The 17,669-nt window shown below is 42.2% G+C and overlaps 1 protein-coding gene and 1 long non-coding RNA gene across 5 annotated transcripts; one reads left to right on the forward strand and one right to left on the reverse strand.

Moving 5' to 3' along the window:
- Positions 1 to 13: 13 nt before the first annotated feature.
- Positions 14 to 3,906, forward strand: creld2 (cysteine-rich with EGF-like domains 2). Of its 2 annotated transcripts, none has more exons than XM_044021286.1 (10): positions 14 to 171; positions 342 to 424; positions 1,055 to 1,165; positions 1,289 to 1,380; positions 1,468 to 1,644; positions 1,812 to 1,910; positions 2,076 to 2,159; positions 2,276 to 2,371; positions 3,218 to 3,358; positions 3,492 to 3,906. In XM_044021286.1, exons 1-10 carry the CDS (start codon positions 28 to 30, stop codon positions 3,548 to 3,550), a joined length of 1,086 nt encoding a protein of 361 aa, XP_043877221.1. In that variant the 5' UTR covers positions 14 to 27; the 3' UTR covers positions 3,551 to 3,906. The 2 variants fall into 2 exon arrangements, with proteins under 2 accessions (XP_043877221.1, XP_043877222.1); XM_044021287.1 differs by having other exon boundaries at positions 105 to 171; positions 298 to 424.
- Positions 3,907 to 6,810: 2,904 nt separating this feature from the next.
- On the reverse strand, positions 6,811 to 17,423 carry LOC122767231. Of its 3 annotated transcripts, XR_006360182.1 has the most exons (6): positions 16,730 to 17,423; positions 16,416 to 16,550; positions 16,114 to 16,231; positions 13,924 to 14,021; positions 7,957 to 9,230; positions 6,811 to 7,853 (listed from the first exon to the last, which is right to left on the reverse strand). It is a non-coding gene; the product is annotated as an uncharacterized LOC122767231 (long non-coding RNA). The 3 variants fall into 3 exon arrangements; XR_006360183.1 differs by lacking the exon at positions 16,114 to 16,231; XR_006360181.1 differs by having other exon boundaries at positions 16,114 to 16,550.
- Positions 17,424 to 17,669: the final 246 nt, after the last annotated feature.

Genomic DNA, 17,669 nt, shown 5'->3' on the forward strand with positions numbered 1-17,669 from the left:
AAAGTGGGTCTTAAGTGATTGGGAGAGATGCTGTCCACCAGTTCAGACCAGCGGCTAATGCGGCTTTTGTCTTGTATAACTCTTTTTTTACTTTTTGAAATCACCAACGCCAAAGGGGATTTAAAAGGCGCTTGCAACACATGCAAGCAAATTACTGATAACTTCAGCAAGGTCAGAACACATCTCTTAACCTCTGTGTTGTGTTGTTTGTCATTTTAGTGACTAAAATACAAGTGGTATGTCAGTATGATGAATGTGCCCTAGTGCCAAACGCTTAAATGTCTTAAATAATTCCAGTTGTTTCTCTCTTTATGAGAACAAATCTGGGTTGTGTGTTTCAGGGCTTTGATAGGACAGTAAAGCAGAACTTTGGCGGTGGAAACACAGCCTGGGAGGAGAGGACACTGTCCAAGTATGAGACAAGGTGAGATGGTGCTATCATCCTGCCATGTCCACATCACAGGTCGTCCTGCCACAAACACAGCACTGTGTTTGCTTTACACTGGAGCTGCAGGTTGTTGTGTTTGCCACGTGTAGCTTATCAAAGTTGTAGATAAGGGACATGCACTTGTAGATACTTGACCTGTACTTTGAAGCTGGCAAAGCTCTGGCAGCATAAACCTTGAAAGATAAGATATTCATTTATTAGTATTAGCGGGAACAGTTGCACTGTTACTGCTGCCAAATATCACAGGAAATAGAAATAAGGTAGGGAAATAAGGGTATTAAATATGTGCAATAAATGCAAAACAATATAAAAAAAAACCATAAAACTTTCATATCATTTCTAAAATTGGGACTATCGCACTCGGATAACGTGATTCCGAGTTAAATTATTACAGTCTGCAAGTATATGTTTGGTCCGACCCTAAAATGGATCACTTCCTCACAAATGAGGTTCTGCCATGTTAGTACCAGGTTTTGGTCTGTAGTGTTTATGCTGGAAAAGGCTGTAAAGTAGAAGTACACATATACACATAATCCTCCATGCTTCCTTTTAAATCCCACAGTTACTCACATTTCAGTGTCTGTCCCTTTTCCTTGTTTTTTGCAGTGAGATTCGTCTGATGGAGATCATAGAGGGGCTGTGTGAGAGCAGCAGCTTTGAGTGCAACCGCATGGTAGAGGAGCATGAAGAGCATTTTGAGACCTGGTGGTTCAAGAGGTGAGTGTTTCGTTCATGCAGTTCAGTTTTGTAACCCTATATTTGTGTACAAAACTTTGTTTCTCATAGTGAAATGGTGTTAAACCTCATCATCTTCCTGTTTTGTTTCCTGTTGCAATACAGGAAAACAAAACATCCTGATCTTCACAAGTGGTTCTGCATTGAAACTATCAAAGTATGCTGCCCAAAGGGAACGTTTGGACCCGACTGTAACGGTGAGGACAAACAGTCATTTGTACCACGTAACCCCTCAATAAACAATGGAAGTAGCAATAGTTATTGAATGTGATATTTTTTTACAGCCTGTGTGGGGGGCTCTGAGAGACCCTGTCACGGAAACGGAATGTGTGATGGCGACGGGACTCGGGGAGGGGACGGGAAGTGCAGCTGCAACCACGGTTATAAAGGGGAGTTCTGCCTCGACTGCACTGACGGCTACTTCAATGAAGTGAGGAACGACACCCTCTCCCTTTGCACAGGTACAATTCAACGGAAACGCAACCTTCGTGTAACGTCATGTTCATTTTAATTCAAAAACAACGGGAGACAAGAACCAAAATGTTGAGCCAGAGCAAGACACAAGCAATGCGAGAGCCAGAGACTTATTAAAGCTGTTGAGAAGATGACCTATTACTTCCTGTTTCAGAATGCCACTCTTCTTGCAAGACCTGCTCTGGAGCAACCAATCAGGACTGTGATGAGTGCAAGGAGGGCTGGGAGGAGGATGACCAGGAAGCTTGTGTCGGTAAGATCACCAGTAATGACTCTACATTTAATTGCTTATTTGTCAATTAAAAGCTAACAGTATAAAAGGATGCTTTAAATAAATATTAATTTAAAACAAAAACCAGATGTGATCATAAAAAGTAGATGCAGTTTATCTAACTGTCATCTATCTGATTGGCTGCAGATGTGAACGAGTGCTCCACAGACCCTTCTCCATGTCGAGAAGATCAATACTGTCTCAACACAGAAGGCTCCTATTCCTGCAAGGGTGAGACAACTGAAATTATTTTCTGTCTTTTAAAAAGCTGAGAGATTCTCTAGACTTTAGAAATCTTGAAGTCATTTAGTTTGACTTGACGTGTATTTCTTTCTTCTCCTTCACAGCTTGTGACAAAGTTTGCTCGGGCTGCACGGGGGCAGGTGCTGACAAATGCCAGGCTTGTGCCAGTGGGTACCACGAGGTAGAGGGCGCCTGCACGGGTACGATGTTACAAATAAATCATTTGAAGGGTTACATGCATATATGCTGACTCATCATCTACCGCTTTATCCTCCACATCTGGGTCACGGGGGGGTGGCAGGTCCATCACAGTGCCACATAGAGACACAAACATCCACTCCGACCTATGGCCAATTAGAGTGTCCAATTTACCCAGTACTCCTATAAGCTGTGTTTCACTTGTAGGGATTTTTGAGTAATTTGAAAAATGCTTCTAAACAGTAGCTACAATATTAACAAAAAAAAAAAAGACAGACAAGCATTGCTTTATATTTTGCCTATGATCAAAAATAAAAGATCACAGCTGGGCTTTAGTCATTCAGTGCATTTACATGCATGTTAAGTTAGATTTTAGTCGGACTAAGACAATAATTTATAATAGTTTTCTTAACTTCATATAAAGACATTAGTCCGACTAAAATCGAGCTAGTTTTAGTTAGACTAACATACCTGGATAATGCGATTCATAGTCCGATTACTCCCGCATGAATACACTTAGTCAGACTGGAGTCGGATTTGGTGTTCTGCGTATGCACCAAAGCTTCCTCCCTGGTCTTTGAACCTGAAGTAGGAGGAGAAGACATATAAGTTGCGGCAGTGGCATCTGTCTTCATACCTGTGTCTGTGTTTATCATATTTCTTTTGTGATTTTGCATTAAAAAAAAAGACCCACTTTCCCTTTAGGACACATCCTACTGATTCTAAGTTACACCAGTGAGCTTTCGCCTGTGATTAGCACATTAAGATCACTTTGCTATGATGTTGTACTACAGTATGCGCCTTGTTTGGACAACATGAGCACATTTGTGTTCACTGTTTCTTCCTAGATGTCAACGAGTGTTCCCAGTCAGAGTCTGTGTGCACAAAGGAGCACGAGGAGTGTTTCAACACGAAAGGCAGCTACGTGTGCATCTGTTCAAGTGGCTACGAGGAGAAGGACGGCGAGTGTGTTCTTATACCAAAATCAGGTGAGTTTGCGTTGACTATACTGTTGGATAATTATTTATTTTTTTAGAATAGGAGTCATTATCGTCTCCTACAAAAATGTACATATTATAGAACAAGATAAACCAATGTGCACATGTTTAAATTTGCCTTTAGAAAAAGCAGAGGAGACAGAAACGGAGGAGACCACCGCAAGTCCTCATGGGGAGCTTTGACGTCAAAACTGGGACCACTAGAAGCAAATTACGACGGAGCTGATCTTTTCTGAAGTCGTCAACTATGCGCACTTACCTACCAGCTGCACTTACAACTCACTGGATCATGGATTTGAGGACACACACAAAAAAAGAGACATTTTATGCTCGTAGTACGCTGGTTGTTGTTGTTGCTTCTCTCTGTGCAAACCACCACTTGTGTTCTTTGTTTGTTGTCTGGTTTTAAAGTTTCAAGGTGTTTCAATAAAGGTGAATAATGTTTTAAGATAAACCCATGTCAACAAAATGTGCATACGCTTATTTATTCCAAGACAGATGGATTTATTTTTGGGTCACCCAATAAATGTGCTGACTAATTTCCAGTCCTTTTACTTTACTAGTTTTGGTTGAATAAATTGAAGGTTCTATTAATTATTTATACAATTAGTGGTTTACCTATTCAAAATAATACGAAGTGTTATTGAAATGGCATTAAAGATAGTCAGAAATGTGTTGTGTGCATGTATAGTAAAACTGTTAAAAAGCGGGTCTCCATATTATAAACGTTTACTGTTTAAGAAGAGGAAAGTTAGTGCAGTCGATGCAATTGACGTTGTATTATTGCAGTTATCACAAATGACCACAAGGTGTCAGCCTAGTCACGTGAATGTATATACAGAACGCGCTGCACTGCTGTTAAAGATGAGTCTTACTCAAGTCAATATAGAGAGGGTCTCACTGTTTTCATTCATAACCTCTTCCTTTCATAAGACTGTTTTTGATGCAGCGTTAACAGTTTTGAGTGTAAGGAACTGGTTAATAGATTTATATTTTAGATGTTCTTCATTTCTGATATCGGATCATTTCCCCCCCAAACAATGACAAGATCCCCCTCTAATACTGTCTTCTTCCTACAGTCTTTTGTGTAAATATGCAGCACTGCAACCACTTCAATATTACAAAGCTTTTTAGGCAAGACCTTCCTCTGGCCCCGTTTGGATCAAAACATATTTTCCTAACCCAAGTCTCACCTTGGAAATAAGTCTTCCCAGCTTCCTGTGGGATGATGTCAGCTGTTTTGACTTGACAAGCCCACTAAGCTGGAAGAGATATCCAGTTGAGACCTGTCTGAGCTGGTAGTCAGGCAGCAGATATGCAATCACAACACAGGCCCACCCCCCCTGCACACACACACACACACACACACATAACACATACACCCCCTTACCTTCCACTTTTCAACCGTGGATGTCAACTCACGACTCCTCTCAACTGAAGGCTGAGGATGGAAAAAAAAGATCCACACCCAAAATAACACTGAAATAAAAAAATGAATGTAAAGTAAATCAGTAATTGAAAATGTATCTTGAATAACACATCAAATATAAAAATGCAAAATAATTCAAAGCAAATTTGCACATCCGCACGCCATAGCTTCTTTTGTCCAGAGGCAGTTTTCCAGTCATGATTATAAATGCCTGCTAGTGTAACACAATCTCACTTGCATTAAAGCAAAAGAAATGTAACATAGCTAAAATAAAAATAGTAAAATTGGAGGTCAGATGTCAAATTCATCAGTAGCTGTGGGGCACAAGTCTATGAAGAGCATCAGCTTAAGGATGACGACGCCTCATCATCATCATCATATGCTGCATCGCCCAATTGAGCACTTTATGAGAACAGTGACAGACGGGAGAAATGTTGGACATGAGAGACACACACACACACGATCCACGTCGACCCACCTCGGTGGTGAAAGCTCAACTCAGGCGGCAAATATTTGCGATCATGTCGCAGCAAGCTGATGCGTCTGTGAGTGATGATCACCATAGATTCACTTGGTTTTTCTGACTCACTGGAATTTTCTTTTTTATTTATCTTTTCAAACATTCACTTTGCACAGATTGCCATATACTGCACATTATAGTTCCATAATAATATAATAAAAGAAAGGTAATTCTTTTGTAATAGGGAAGGTATTACACTGATGGAAGCCTATATTCACCCACTTTACCCAGCTATTACTTTGTAAATGACATGGTACTACTGTTATTATATCTCTTTATCATCAAAATATATATATTTTTACTGCCAATCTAGAAAGTGCATTAGACATAAGATACAACAAATACCACAACATTACGTCCCATTACATAAATAATGCCATACGATAACCGTGATGAAAAGTGTTACCAAATCTTTTTTTATGAAGTTATTAAAAGTGAATCCAGAGGCCTGCTTCATTTATTTTTGTTGGAACGTGGAACGAGTTTGAATTATTTACGTTAAACTGAAGTTCATTTGGAAATCATAACAAGGCTAATGTTGCATTTTCGTCTGAGTTTACGTGAGCAGGGTCTTGATTTATGCAGCCAGGAGTCTCTCAATCATACAAATCCAGACCTCCTTTAATGACGGTCAGGAACATGTGGCAGCTGGAAAGTGAAATCACCCATAAGAATCTAAACTCCCACTGTGAAGCCTCCAGATTCATGTTGAGGTCACCTACAAGCAAATTCCTATTGGTAAATGATTTGTATTTATATAGCGCTTTTCTAGTCGTGATCACCACTAAACTCACTCATTCACACAGCCACAGCCATCATGGGCAACATGGGGTTGAGAGTCTTTGCCCAAGGACACATCGGCATGTAGACGTGCGTAGCCGGGAATGACACGCACTCACATGTGCCGTGATTTAGCATCTATTTTCTCTAAGTCCACATGTCCATCCATCCATTCATTCATCTTCTACCACTTTATCCTCCACATGAGGGCCACGGGGGGGCGCTGGTGCCGATCCCAGCTGGCATGGAGGTGGGGTACACCCTGGACAGTTCGCCAGTCCATCACGGGGCCACAAACAACCATCTCACACTCAGACCTACTGCATTTTTGGACTGTGGAAGGAAACTGGAGAACCCGGAGATAACCCACGCACACACGGGGGTAACATGGGGTCGCGGACCCCCGGGTCTTCTTGCTGAAAAGGCAAGAGTGCTAACCACAAGCAATTGAGACCACTAACTCCTCAGGAAAATGTTTACTAACATAGTAAATCAAGTGAGACGTAGACGCTCATTTTCCCACAGACTTCCATTCAAACTGAGTTCTATTTGCAACCAGCAGTTCAGTATATTTTCACTTCAAAGTTGGCGTCCTCTGTTAAATCGGAAGACTATACGTCCACTTTTTATATGGGAAAAAGCTTGTTTGTGTCCCCTGACTACACAAAGAAACTACACAATATTGCCTCAGGCGTCACAGCAGAGACAAATAAAGAATTTTGAAATATTTATTTCTATGGAGCTACACCTAAAACACTGGCTGATAACATGAGCTGTTTTTATATAATTTTATTCAAAAATGTTACATATTGCATCTTTAAGTCAGCTTCTCTAATCTCTGGGCTTGCCTACTCCTAAATTTAAAGTCTTTTATTTACTCCACATGCTTGTCTAACCTTCTGTGCAGCAAAGAGAATCCCCACACACACACACACAAAAAGAGTTCAAGATGAGAATGGAGTTTGTGCGTCTTCACGTGCACACGAAGTTCCTGTGCATGTGTTTATACTGACTGGAGCAGCATGTGGACAAATGCTCTGTGGTTAGAGGGGTACCCTGCTCTTTTCTCTCCACTTTGTGGTGGTTTTCTTCTGCCAGTAAACCCTTTAGCTGTGGAGCACATGCTCCAGCTGCGGAGGGGTGACCATGAGGACACTGACGGGGTTCGCTGAGGAAATGCAGAGGCACGCAGCGCAGAGAAAATTCCCAGAGCGTCTCCTTCATTAAGAAACTTTTCCCTTTTTTTATTCCACAAGGCCTGGACGCCCTTGCCCTTCCCAAATTATGAGCGTGATTCTCCTCATTCATCGGCAGTTAAACCTCTGGGCTACAGTTTCCCAAAGCTATCCTGAGAAAACAATCCTCTTTGTTCCATTGTAAGGCAGCGGTGACAGAGATAATCATAGTGCTGGGATACATTGAGGGGAACTGCACACTAAACTAAAAGCCAAATGTGGCACCGTGTGCTTCTGTTCAGCTGTCAGTGGCCCGCACGGCCTCTGATGTCGGGCACTCCTTAAACTTGCCGTCCCCTCTGATGCGGTCGAGTCGGCCTTCCTTTCGCCCAGCTGGAAGCTCAACCGCCAACGATTAAGCCAGACAAATTGGAAACTCAGCAGGGCATACGCAACTCAAATATAGAAGGTGCTGCTTGGGAATTGTCCCTTTTGGGGCGGCGTGAACGCGCCGACACCAGTGTTCCCACAACGAGTTGCGAACTTTGAAGATACGCAGAGGAGCAGCATCTGTAGCTGTACCTGTAGAGTTGAGGTTCAGAACGGGATTTGAGATAGAAGAAGATAGATGAATCCATAATCCTGGATTTGATCTCGACTGTGAAATCAAATGTATCAGACTTACTGTACATGTTCGCCGCGTCCAGAGAAACCTGTGAAAACAACATTGACATATTGTTAGCACATGAAGTCCATTTGATGGACATGTCATCACATGACATACAATAATCACCTCCTCAATTTAAACCATTACAAACCTGCACAAATAGCAGGTTAGCCCATGGACTGTATATAAAAAAAAATCATATAGTCCTCTAGTGTGATTGACAGTTGCTATCGTCCAGATTCTTACGGGTGACATCACAACCAGTCGCCACTTATTTAATGCCCAAATAAGCACTGTTGTTGCCACTATTGTTTGTTATTCATAAAATATCTAATGACTCCGTAGCTGCTATATGAGAGTGACATCAGCATCATTACTATACTTAGTCATTTGATCCATTCTCTGATAATTATCAAGTGCAGCAGCTGAATCTTAATGTAAACACAGGATGGTGTGTATTTTTTTGAAACATGTCTTCCTTTGAGGTTTGACCTGCTGAGCACCTGTTCAAGCTGAAGTGTTATTTAGGTGACATTTCTAAAAACAGAAACGTTGACCCTGCTGTGCACCTCCACTGTCTTTTGCTGCCACTTCATCAAAGGAATAAGAAGACGATTGAATGATGCAGCTCTGCCGATGCAGAGTCTGCACTTACTGTATGTTTTTGGACCTCAGTTGACTTCTGATGGGATGAAGCAGGAATGTAACTCTGAATTATTTACCTCATGGAATCATTATACTTTTTTCTTTTTTTTTTAACAAGGTGAGCCCGGGCCTGAAGCTGCAGAGAAATAATACATCAGCAAAACACTCAGTGACACCAAGGTTTTCCACTCATGGGTGAAAACAATATTCTACCTGGGACTATTCTCTTCAATAAGAGTGCAAACACATCCAAACACCTTTAATTATTCAGTATGTTGTGTGGCCCTGCAGTTTATTGTGCTGGCAATGAAAATAGAGAGAGAAAGCTGTGCCTTTTTTTTCCATCAGGTTGAATGTAGAAGGTTCATTGTTATCCCTTCTTCCTATGGGTAGATGTTTGCCTTTAAACCCTATACGTAAATGTACTCAATTATATAGGGATTTGGCTGTTTCAGAAACACATGTTGTTTAAATTAACACTGCAGTGACCAGTGAAATACATTTAAGTTGTGGTAGGTGTATATCAGAAATACTACATTAGGTAAACTACTCGTTTACAAAAAACATCTTATGGAATGAAAGGTGATTTACTCACTCATCTTCTGCCACTTTATCCTCCACATGAGGGTCGCTGGTGCCAATCCCAGCTGACATAGGATGAAAGGCAGCATAAAGGTTAACACAGGGCCACACATAGAGACGACAACAACTATTCACGCTCACACCTACGGTCAATTTAGAGAGTCCAATTTGCCTAATTCCCAAATCTGCATGTTTCTTTGGACTGTGGGAGGAAATTGGAGAAAAGCCATGTTCTGGGATATCCTAGTATACAATAATTATAATAATCCCTAATTGCTAATTCCCTAATTTTTACACACAACCATCTCAGTTCTACAGGTCAAATCAATTTGAAAATGTATTTGTGTAGAGCCAAATCACAACACCTTACAATATGATATGAAGAAGAGTAGAGGAACCCAACAGTTCACACACTGAGCAAGAACTTGGCATCAGTGAAAATAAAATAAAATCTCTGACAGACGGGTTTGAGATGTGAGAACGGCAACAGAAATTCACAACAGCAAACTCATACAACAACTTGTGTAAAAGGTCACGTTTGAATGCACAACACATCAAATCTTGAAGAAGATGGGCAGGAGAGGACAACCCCTCCTGGCTTTTTAATCTGTTTACTGTGTACCTAATAAAGTGGCCAGTAAGTAAATGACACTATGTCACTCACTCACTCACTATTGAGCCACAATGGTGGACCTTCTTGTTTTAATATGATTTTTTTGTTTTAGAGAGTTATAAATGTCGGTTTCAGGTTGGCATCCAAATTAAAGAGCGGTAGAAGGAAAGGAAGTAGAGGAGGTATGAGAGAGGGAGTGGTGCGGGCGCTCGCTGGAACACTGGAAAATGTTACAGACAGGTAGGACGGATTGATGTTACTCACCTTTGTTTGATCTGTCGGGCAGAGGCCACGTCTGTGTGTGTGTGTGTGTGTGTGTGTGTGTCTGCCTGCACACGCAGCCATCTGTGTACGGGTAACAGTGTGATAAGACTTGCCTCGAGAGTGTGTGTGTGTGTGTGTGTGTGTGTGCGTTTGTGTGGTTTTACCGCAGTATGACTGTATCGTCTGGCCTCTGATCTCTTACACCCATCAGGAATGAGAGGAGACGAAGAGGGCGACTTTGATCTCCCGGAGACTTTTCTTCTAAAGAGACACTGATGTCTTTTGTGAAATAAAACATTTGTTTTTACAGATTATAAGATGGCGGGTGAAGTAAAAAAAAAAAGAGCGGTGCATTTAAGTCTTGTTTACTACACTGATTTATGCCACTTTGATCCATTTTCACTGAGCAAGTAGAGGCTTTACTAGTCTTTCTTGGACTGACGTGCTTTCAAACATGCACTTGAGCTACCAGGTTACAAACATAATCCTCTTACTTCAATGTCATGTAAATGTCTTTCAGCTTCTCCCCCTCTATTGTTCACCACGGCGGATGATCTGCATATTTGATCTTGCAGGGATTTTTTTTACATTGGATGCCCTTCCTGACACAACACGCCCATTTATCCTGGGCTTGGTTCCGGCACAGGAGTACCTGTGGCCTCGCTGTGGCTGGGGTCCATTAATGTAGAGGGTCCAATTAACAATGAGCAATGGGGACTGCGCACCAGCATCCTAATCCTTGACCTGGTGGGGACTCAAACAATCCTCGGCAATCCTTCAGTCACAAGCCAAGTTAAAGCCAAGCCCAACATAAGTCACACTAAAAACCAACATTCCTAAAACCTTTATAAGACGTTAGTGATGTTAAATTCTATCAAACAGACTGGACAGCTGAAGACGTAGCCTGGTCTGATGATACTGATGGATGCAGATGGTGGGTTGAGCATAAATCCATGCACCCAAACTGTCCAGGCTGCTGCTGCTGCTGCTGCTGCTGCTGGTGTAATGATGGTGGTAGGGGTGATGACGTTCTTTGCCTTTTACAACTTAACGCCAGCAAATTGTGGTTTGAACGCCACAGTCTGTGTGAGAATCTGTCACAGTTTGATGGAAAAATAAAAAAATTGATGACATTTCTAAGAAATGAGTTACATAAAAATGTCCATCTGCACATTGACATCCACAGTTAAGTGGAGCTATAGGTTGGATTACGTCACGTAGTTGGACTAATGTCCTTGGTCCCAATAAACCAACACTAGCGAGGAATTTACTGAATGAAGTGCGTCTGTCTCCACTGTGCTAGCTGACGATATGTCCCCTTTCAGCTTGTTAGTATTAAGCAGTTTCTGCTTGAACTATAAAGGCCCTGGTGTACTGGGAAAAAAACGTTTTGGCAACGGAAGAAGCAGTCGCCAAGGAAAGTCATCCAAGCCTCGACCTGGTGACCCACGAACCCACGACTCCCCTGCCCGAAGGGCCTTTCATCTGTGAACCACACGTGTCCGAGTGAGCTTTGTTAGCATTGTTCTCTTCTTCTTTGGTAGTAATGCGTCCTATTCCCTGCGTCCAGACTTGTACCGCCACTCGACGGTGTAGTGGGATACTACAGGACCCTGACACGTGAGTATGCCATGGCCTTAACCAACACAAACTTTGGTGACCGCTAGTTTTTAGCTCCTCGAGAGCCTTTCCACGTCTTTCTGCCACCCGTTTACTTAATAATATTTAATTGTTTAAGCTGACAGGGTGTGAATTCAGTCTCCCCCCGGTCAGAAGATTCTGCCGCGTGTTTTACTCACTTCTTCTTCTGTGCACGAGCTCCTTCAGTTGTTTCTAGGTCTGAACAGTGGAGCATGTGCAGAGCACTGCTGGGTTCAATCTGGGTCCAATTGAGTGCATGTGTACATGCAATATTAATGCAACCTGTATTTAAAAATGAATAGTTAGCTCAGTCGTGTCTTTCTCACCAGCAGAAATGATGTGCAGCCTCGCGTCAACATCTTAAGCCAAATCTCAAAGCAAATATTCCCGTGGAGTCCGTGACACGAAGACCAGATGAAGGCTGCCGCCTAATTTCATGTGCTGTTACTAATAAAGCGCTTAATGACTGCATTTTCCAACCGTGAGAACACATACGGACTATGACGACCGAGTCTGCGGTCTCTCAGTTCCAAAAGCCGTCTCCACCCTGACGCGTAGTAACGAACCAACCAGATGTTGACGTTCAATAGACAGATAGAAAAAAATTTGCATGCCAACACCCAGAAGCTTTGTATTCAGTATTTTCTCCAGAGCTGACAAAATGCAACTCAAAGAGCAACTCCAACAGACAGATGTTCAACATCTGTTTACAAAGCCTGGAGTCGGCTACGTGCTGGTGTTCCCCGACTATGCAAGCAGTTTTCCATCCATGGCTCTACTTCTTTTGAAAACTAGTTTGGCTTCAACATGAAAAAGAAAATTGAAAAAAATGGACAATCAGCCACGGCGCTGTTGATAGTGTGACCTACTTCACACTGGCTGTAAAACCCAGAATTTTCCATGAATAGGCCGTATTCTGTATTGTTAACCTACTTAAACACCTGCAGAAACACAAAACACAAGCTGCCTGCCCACATCAAACACATATCTCGCTCTCGTGCTCACTGTTGGACACAACATCAAAGTGCTCGTCCAAACCCACTTTTTCTCTAGAACCAGTTGTAAAAAAAAAAAAACACGGGTGGAAGCAGAGGCCTGTGCTCACTTCTAGTCGTCGCCCGTGTGCGTTGCCATGGCGCTGAGACTGTGTTGACACTGGGGGATGTAAACACACTTGAAGGAGAAGCAACAAGGTGGTGGAGCGCAGGGGGATGAGAGGGCGTCACACACAGGCCTCAGACAGACTACACAGTCTGGGCGGCACAGTGGATTAGTGTCTGGTGAGACTGGAGGGTCACAGGTTTGATTCTGTACCTGCAGTATTTAGTAACTAAGCCTTGCATTTAGTAACTGAATACACAAGCAGGCTTCTGTTGTTGTGTTGTGCGACACGTTTCCCCCCAAAGGACTGTTCAATAAACCAACCGTGACAGTAAAGCTGTATGGTTGTTAACACAATATGAACACATAACAACTTAGAAACAAATACATTGTTACTGTAAAATTCACATATCTGTTCTTTACTATATTTATATTTATATTTCCCAGCAACTTTTACTCCATCTTTGTTACCAAATAAAATCAAAAGCACTTTTCTAGTCTTGATGAGCTGCTTTACACTACAGTTTTGCCATTCACCCATTCATACACTTCAATATGGGGTTAAGTGTCTTGCTCGAGGACACACACAGACTAGCAGGAATTGAACCCACAACCTTTACAGTTCAAAGACAACACGCCCTACCACCTTGGCTCAATCCTAACTCCTCACCTTTATTAATACTTCCACTTCTAAAACTTACATACACTTTACATCAGACAATTACTTTTGATACTTAAGTACAGGAAATGTCAAATAGTTTAAGACTTTTACTTATATAAGTAAAAGTGACTTCAACTTCTACCAAAGTCATTTTCTGGTAAGATACTTGTACTTTTACTCAAGTATCCCTTTAGGTACTTAGGTATACAAGACTGCTACAGTCCTACAACAGAATTATGTCCCATAGGTATGTTTTTAAATTGGCGCCCACTAGTGGTAACATAAATAACAGCAATCTGGTACCTTGGGTGTGTTGTCATCAAGTAGCTTCAATGAGGTTTTCACTGGCAGTTAACTTAATGGTTAAAACGTTGTACTTTGAGTCCCACAATAGACTTAGCCCTGTTTGTTTTTTTCTTTTTTTTTTGTAGCCCTAACCCTAACCTCATCTAGTAGTTGAGTTGAAAAATACCTGTACCTATGGGTCGTATTCCTCACTCGTCTTTTGAAGTCTGGTTTTGTCTACAAACTCTACTTCTCCTTTGGGGCTGGGCGGAAGGTGCACAGCTGCTTTATCTAAAAAACACACACACACACACAAGTTCAGTTAAGGACTGTGAAACCAAAACAATGACTAAAACACATTAAAATGCTCGGGGTGGTTGGCTGCAGTGTCAGCTCATAATTCTCTAACCTGTCATGTTAAATACACGTTGTTTTTTATACAGTGTCTATGTTTAAATCCAGTTTACTGTGTGGATACGAGTGTAAGGGGTCTGGTTCATTGTGATTCAACCAGAGTCATATGGTCCACATGTCAATCCGCCCATGTGCACCCAATGTGGACAATATCATACTTTGTTTAGTATGTAAGCATTTAATGTTGGCATTAAAAATAACACAACACTGTGGTTTTCCCGACAGCTGTATAATGACATCACTGTGCAGTTAGTTTGTCTGTGCTTAAGGACGTAACCTTGATTCCTTGCCTAAGGACTGTGACGGATTAGCTGTTGTTCTGGGGCAAGAAGTGTAAACAGCAAAATTTCATTGTAACTCAGTTGAAGTTTGTAATACAGTTTGAAAAACGTGCTGTTAGATCGTCAAAACACTCCCACATCTTCATCCAACTTCCCAAACGTGACTCCGTTTGATCCCCGTTTTATTGGGTGGTTGAGTGGATGTGTTTTATTGCCTCGTACTAAGAAAGGACATGAGCCTCTCGTGAACCTTTCAAGCCACAGAGCCACATGAAAGCGACGAGCGGCCGATCGGCCACAATAACACGCATCAATTGCTTTTTCTCCCTTATTATAATTGAGCGCCCTCTGTGGAACTCATTTCCTGGCTGGTATCACCTCACGTGGCTCGTGTTTTGTCTGGACGGGAATCCTCGAAAACAGAGAGAGCTACAATCTCAGGAGGCCTTGGGCAGCTTAGCCACACTGACCAACGCACCGACGAGGGGGTTACGCAACTGACGAGTGCAACATTCAGTCAGCGCGAGAGGTCACAATTCATCACAAGACGTCACAATTTGTCGACATGAACAGCAATCAAACCTTCTTTTTTTTCTTCTTTTCTGTAACTGCAAAGTGTGAAATGTGACAGTCACGCTTTCAGGAAAGAAAGTGCATTTTGTATTGATGAGTGTGCAGTCAGAGAGAGAGAGAGAGGGAGAGAGAGCAGCAGTGCTGGGTCAGCTAAGCCTTGCCTGTCACCTCTCTGTCAGCTCAGCACTTTTGGACATGTATCTGCCATGTGGAGCTGCTGCACCGGTGACATGCCACTCATTCCCAGACCGAGCCCGCTCTGCTTCAAACCTCTCAAATCCGACATTGTCTTTCCTAACTTTCCGCTCTCTTGAGTTGAAATGTGTCCAATTAAGCAAAGTGAACCAAAATGTATTATTTTAAGTAGGTGAAGGAAGTGCTGCTGAAGCAGAACGGACGAAGCTGTTCTCCCTAACATTAGCAGTTTGCATAGAGAGGCTGAACTCCTATTTACATATGTACAAGCAGTTTAAGAGCCAATCATTAAGTGTCATTCAAAAGACAATAAATAATAATTAATGCATCGAGTCACACGCAAGGAAAGATTCCACCTTAAAACATGCCATGTCGTGTTAAGCATGACAGAGAAGTAAATTCTTTTTTCTTTTTGCACCGAGTGAACAGCACATAGTAAATAATTCAAAAGGCAGCAAAGCATTCGCTTTATCCATCACTCACTCTGCTGACAGTCTCTTTGTTTTGCGGCATTGAGGCATTGAGGCATTTTCACGCACGCACTTGAACAAATGGCCCAATTCATCAGGGATAAGCATTTGCATTTGTTTTCCCATTTGTTTGTTTCATTTTAAATGTCAATGATTTGGTTTATCTGTGTTTAATTCTCAGGTCTCGATTAATAATAAATAATAAAACGATTTGTCCTTTTTCCCCCGTTTGTATATAATTGCTTTTATGTATGCATGTATTTATTCATTGGCACTATATAACTCCATACATTAAAAGTGGTATAGATGAAATATAATAGATGCACTTTAAAATGAAAACTCAAGTTTAAAAAGTGTGATAAGTGTATTTGAGTGCCAGCTGTCCCGCTGTGGTCTGCACATGGACACAGAAACATCTGGACATGCGAACAATCCAAAGGTTCCACATACTTGCTGTATTTGGGAGTTTTCCCTCCAGGTGACCTTTGTTTTTTGTTGTGCGCCTTAAAGTCAGTGTCTGTATGATCCTTTTCGCCTCAGGACGTGATGTTTAGTTTACGACGGCCTCCTAAAAGACAGTGAACCCCCACTGTAGTCAAGTAAGCAACAGCGTGACTTCTTATTATGTTCTCTGCTGGTAGAACATACCCTCAGGTGATGATTCCTCACTCTGAGCCTTGCTTGTGTCTTTATGTGTTTTTTTTTAAAGGCACATTCAATTGTCTGATCCCGAATGAGCTTTTTATACATACCATAATCGTATTCTTGCATGCAGACCTGTGCATGTAAGGGGTCGTGTTATGACACGCTGCCACGACCACAGATTTATGACCGAGCTCCTCCTCCTCCTCCTAAGAGGCTGAGTAATGGTGACACTAATGCAGCCTCTGAGAAGAGAAGAGAAGAGAAGAGAAGAGAAGAGAAGAGAAGAGAAGAGAAGAGAAGAGAAGAGAAGAGAAGAGAAGAGAAGAGAAGAGAAGAGAAGAGAAGAGAATCATTCCATTACTGAAAATGTAAATGTAAGCGTGTGACCAAATGACTACACAGCGAGATTTGGCAGGCTTACACGATGCTGGAACCAAGTGGGTTTTTCCTGAAGCCAAGCAATAGCAGCTCCAGCTTGGCCTGCATCCTGTCAGTGAAGGCTGTGAATGGCTCTGGTAGCAAACGCTGTGGAAGTGTCTCTGACTGCGGAGGGAAGGAAGGCAGTAAGCCGCCCACCCACCAGCCTGCTACTGCCCGCGCACACACACACTCACACACACACAAATGCACAAATTTACCATGTAAAATACCTTTTTGGACCGAGGACAAGACAAAAAAAATGGCTTCGGTGCACTGCCATTCTATTCATAGCATCAGGTGTAAAATACATGAATTGTGAAATTAAAGACTTTAACGTTGCATTAAATGCACTTGAAGCTGATAGACATACACCCACATACACACACACACACAGTCACTCTTGTCTCCATCTTGCTCTCACCCACACACTCTGACACTCTCTCACACATGTTTGTGCGTGCCAATAGAGTACTCCCAGATGGACGACTACCAAGGCAGGAGTTATGTAACAAAGGCCTGTTTCAAACTACAAACTTTAAACTCAAACAGCGATGACTTCATTCCACAGGAAACGTTTCCCCATCTCCTGCTGTAGTTTCTTGTCCCACCACTACTTGTATAATGTTGTACTAACTAATAAATACTCAGATGCTGAAATCTGGGAAATCATCTTCTTCTTCTTCTACTGCTTTATCCTAAAAAAAAAGAAAAGAAAAAAAGGTCACGGGGGGGCACCAATCCCGGCTGACATAGGGGGAGAAGGTGGGGTACACCCTGGACAGATGGGCAGTCCATCACATGGCAGAAACTGGACTCTGGAGTAGGCTGTTTGCAGGACGTCATCCCAGATGACCTTGGACTTTATCCATGCTCCTTGCTGTCTTAGACCCACCATCCTGCTTGCTTTGTCTTCCTCCACGCCTGCTTGAACCTCCTCCCAA

The sequence above is a fragment of the Solea senegalensis genome, linkage group LG3 (assembly GCF_019176455.1).
Source record: "Solea senegalensis isolate Sse05_10M linkage group LG3, IFAPA_SoseM_1, whole genome shotgun sequence".
Lineage (NCBI taxonomy): Eukaryota > Metazoa > Chordata > Actinopteri > Pleuronectiformes > Soleidae > Solea > Solea senegalensis.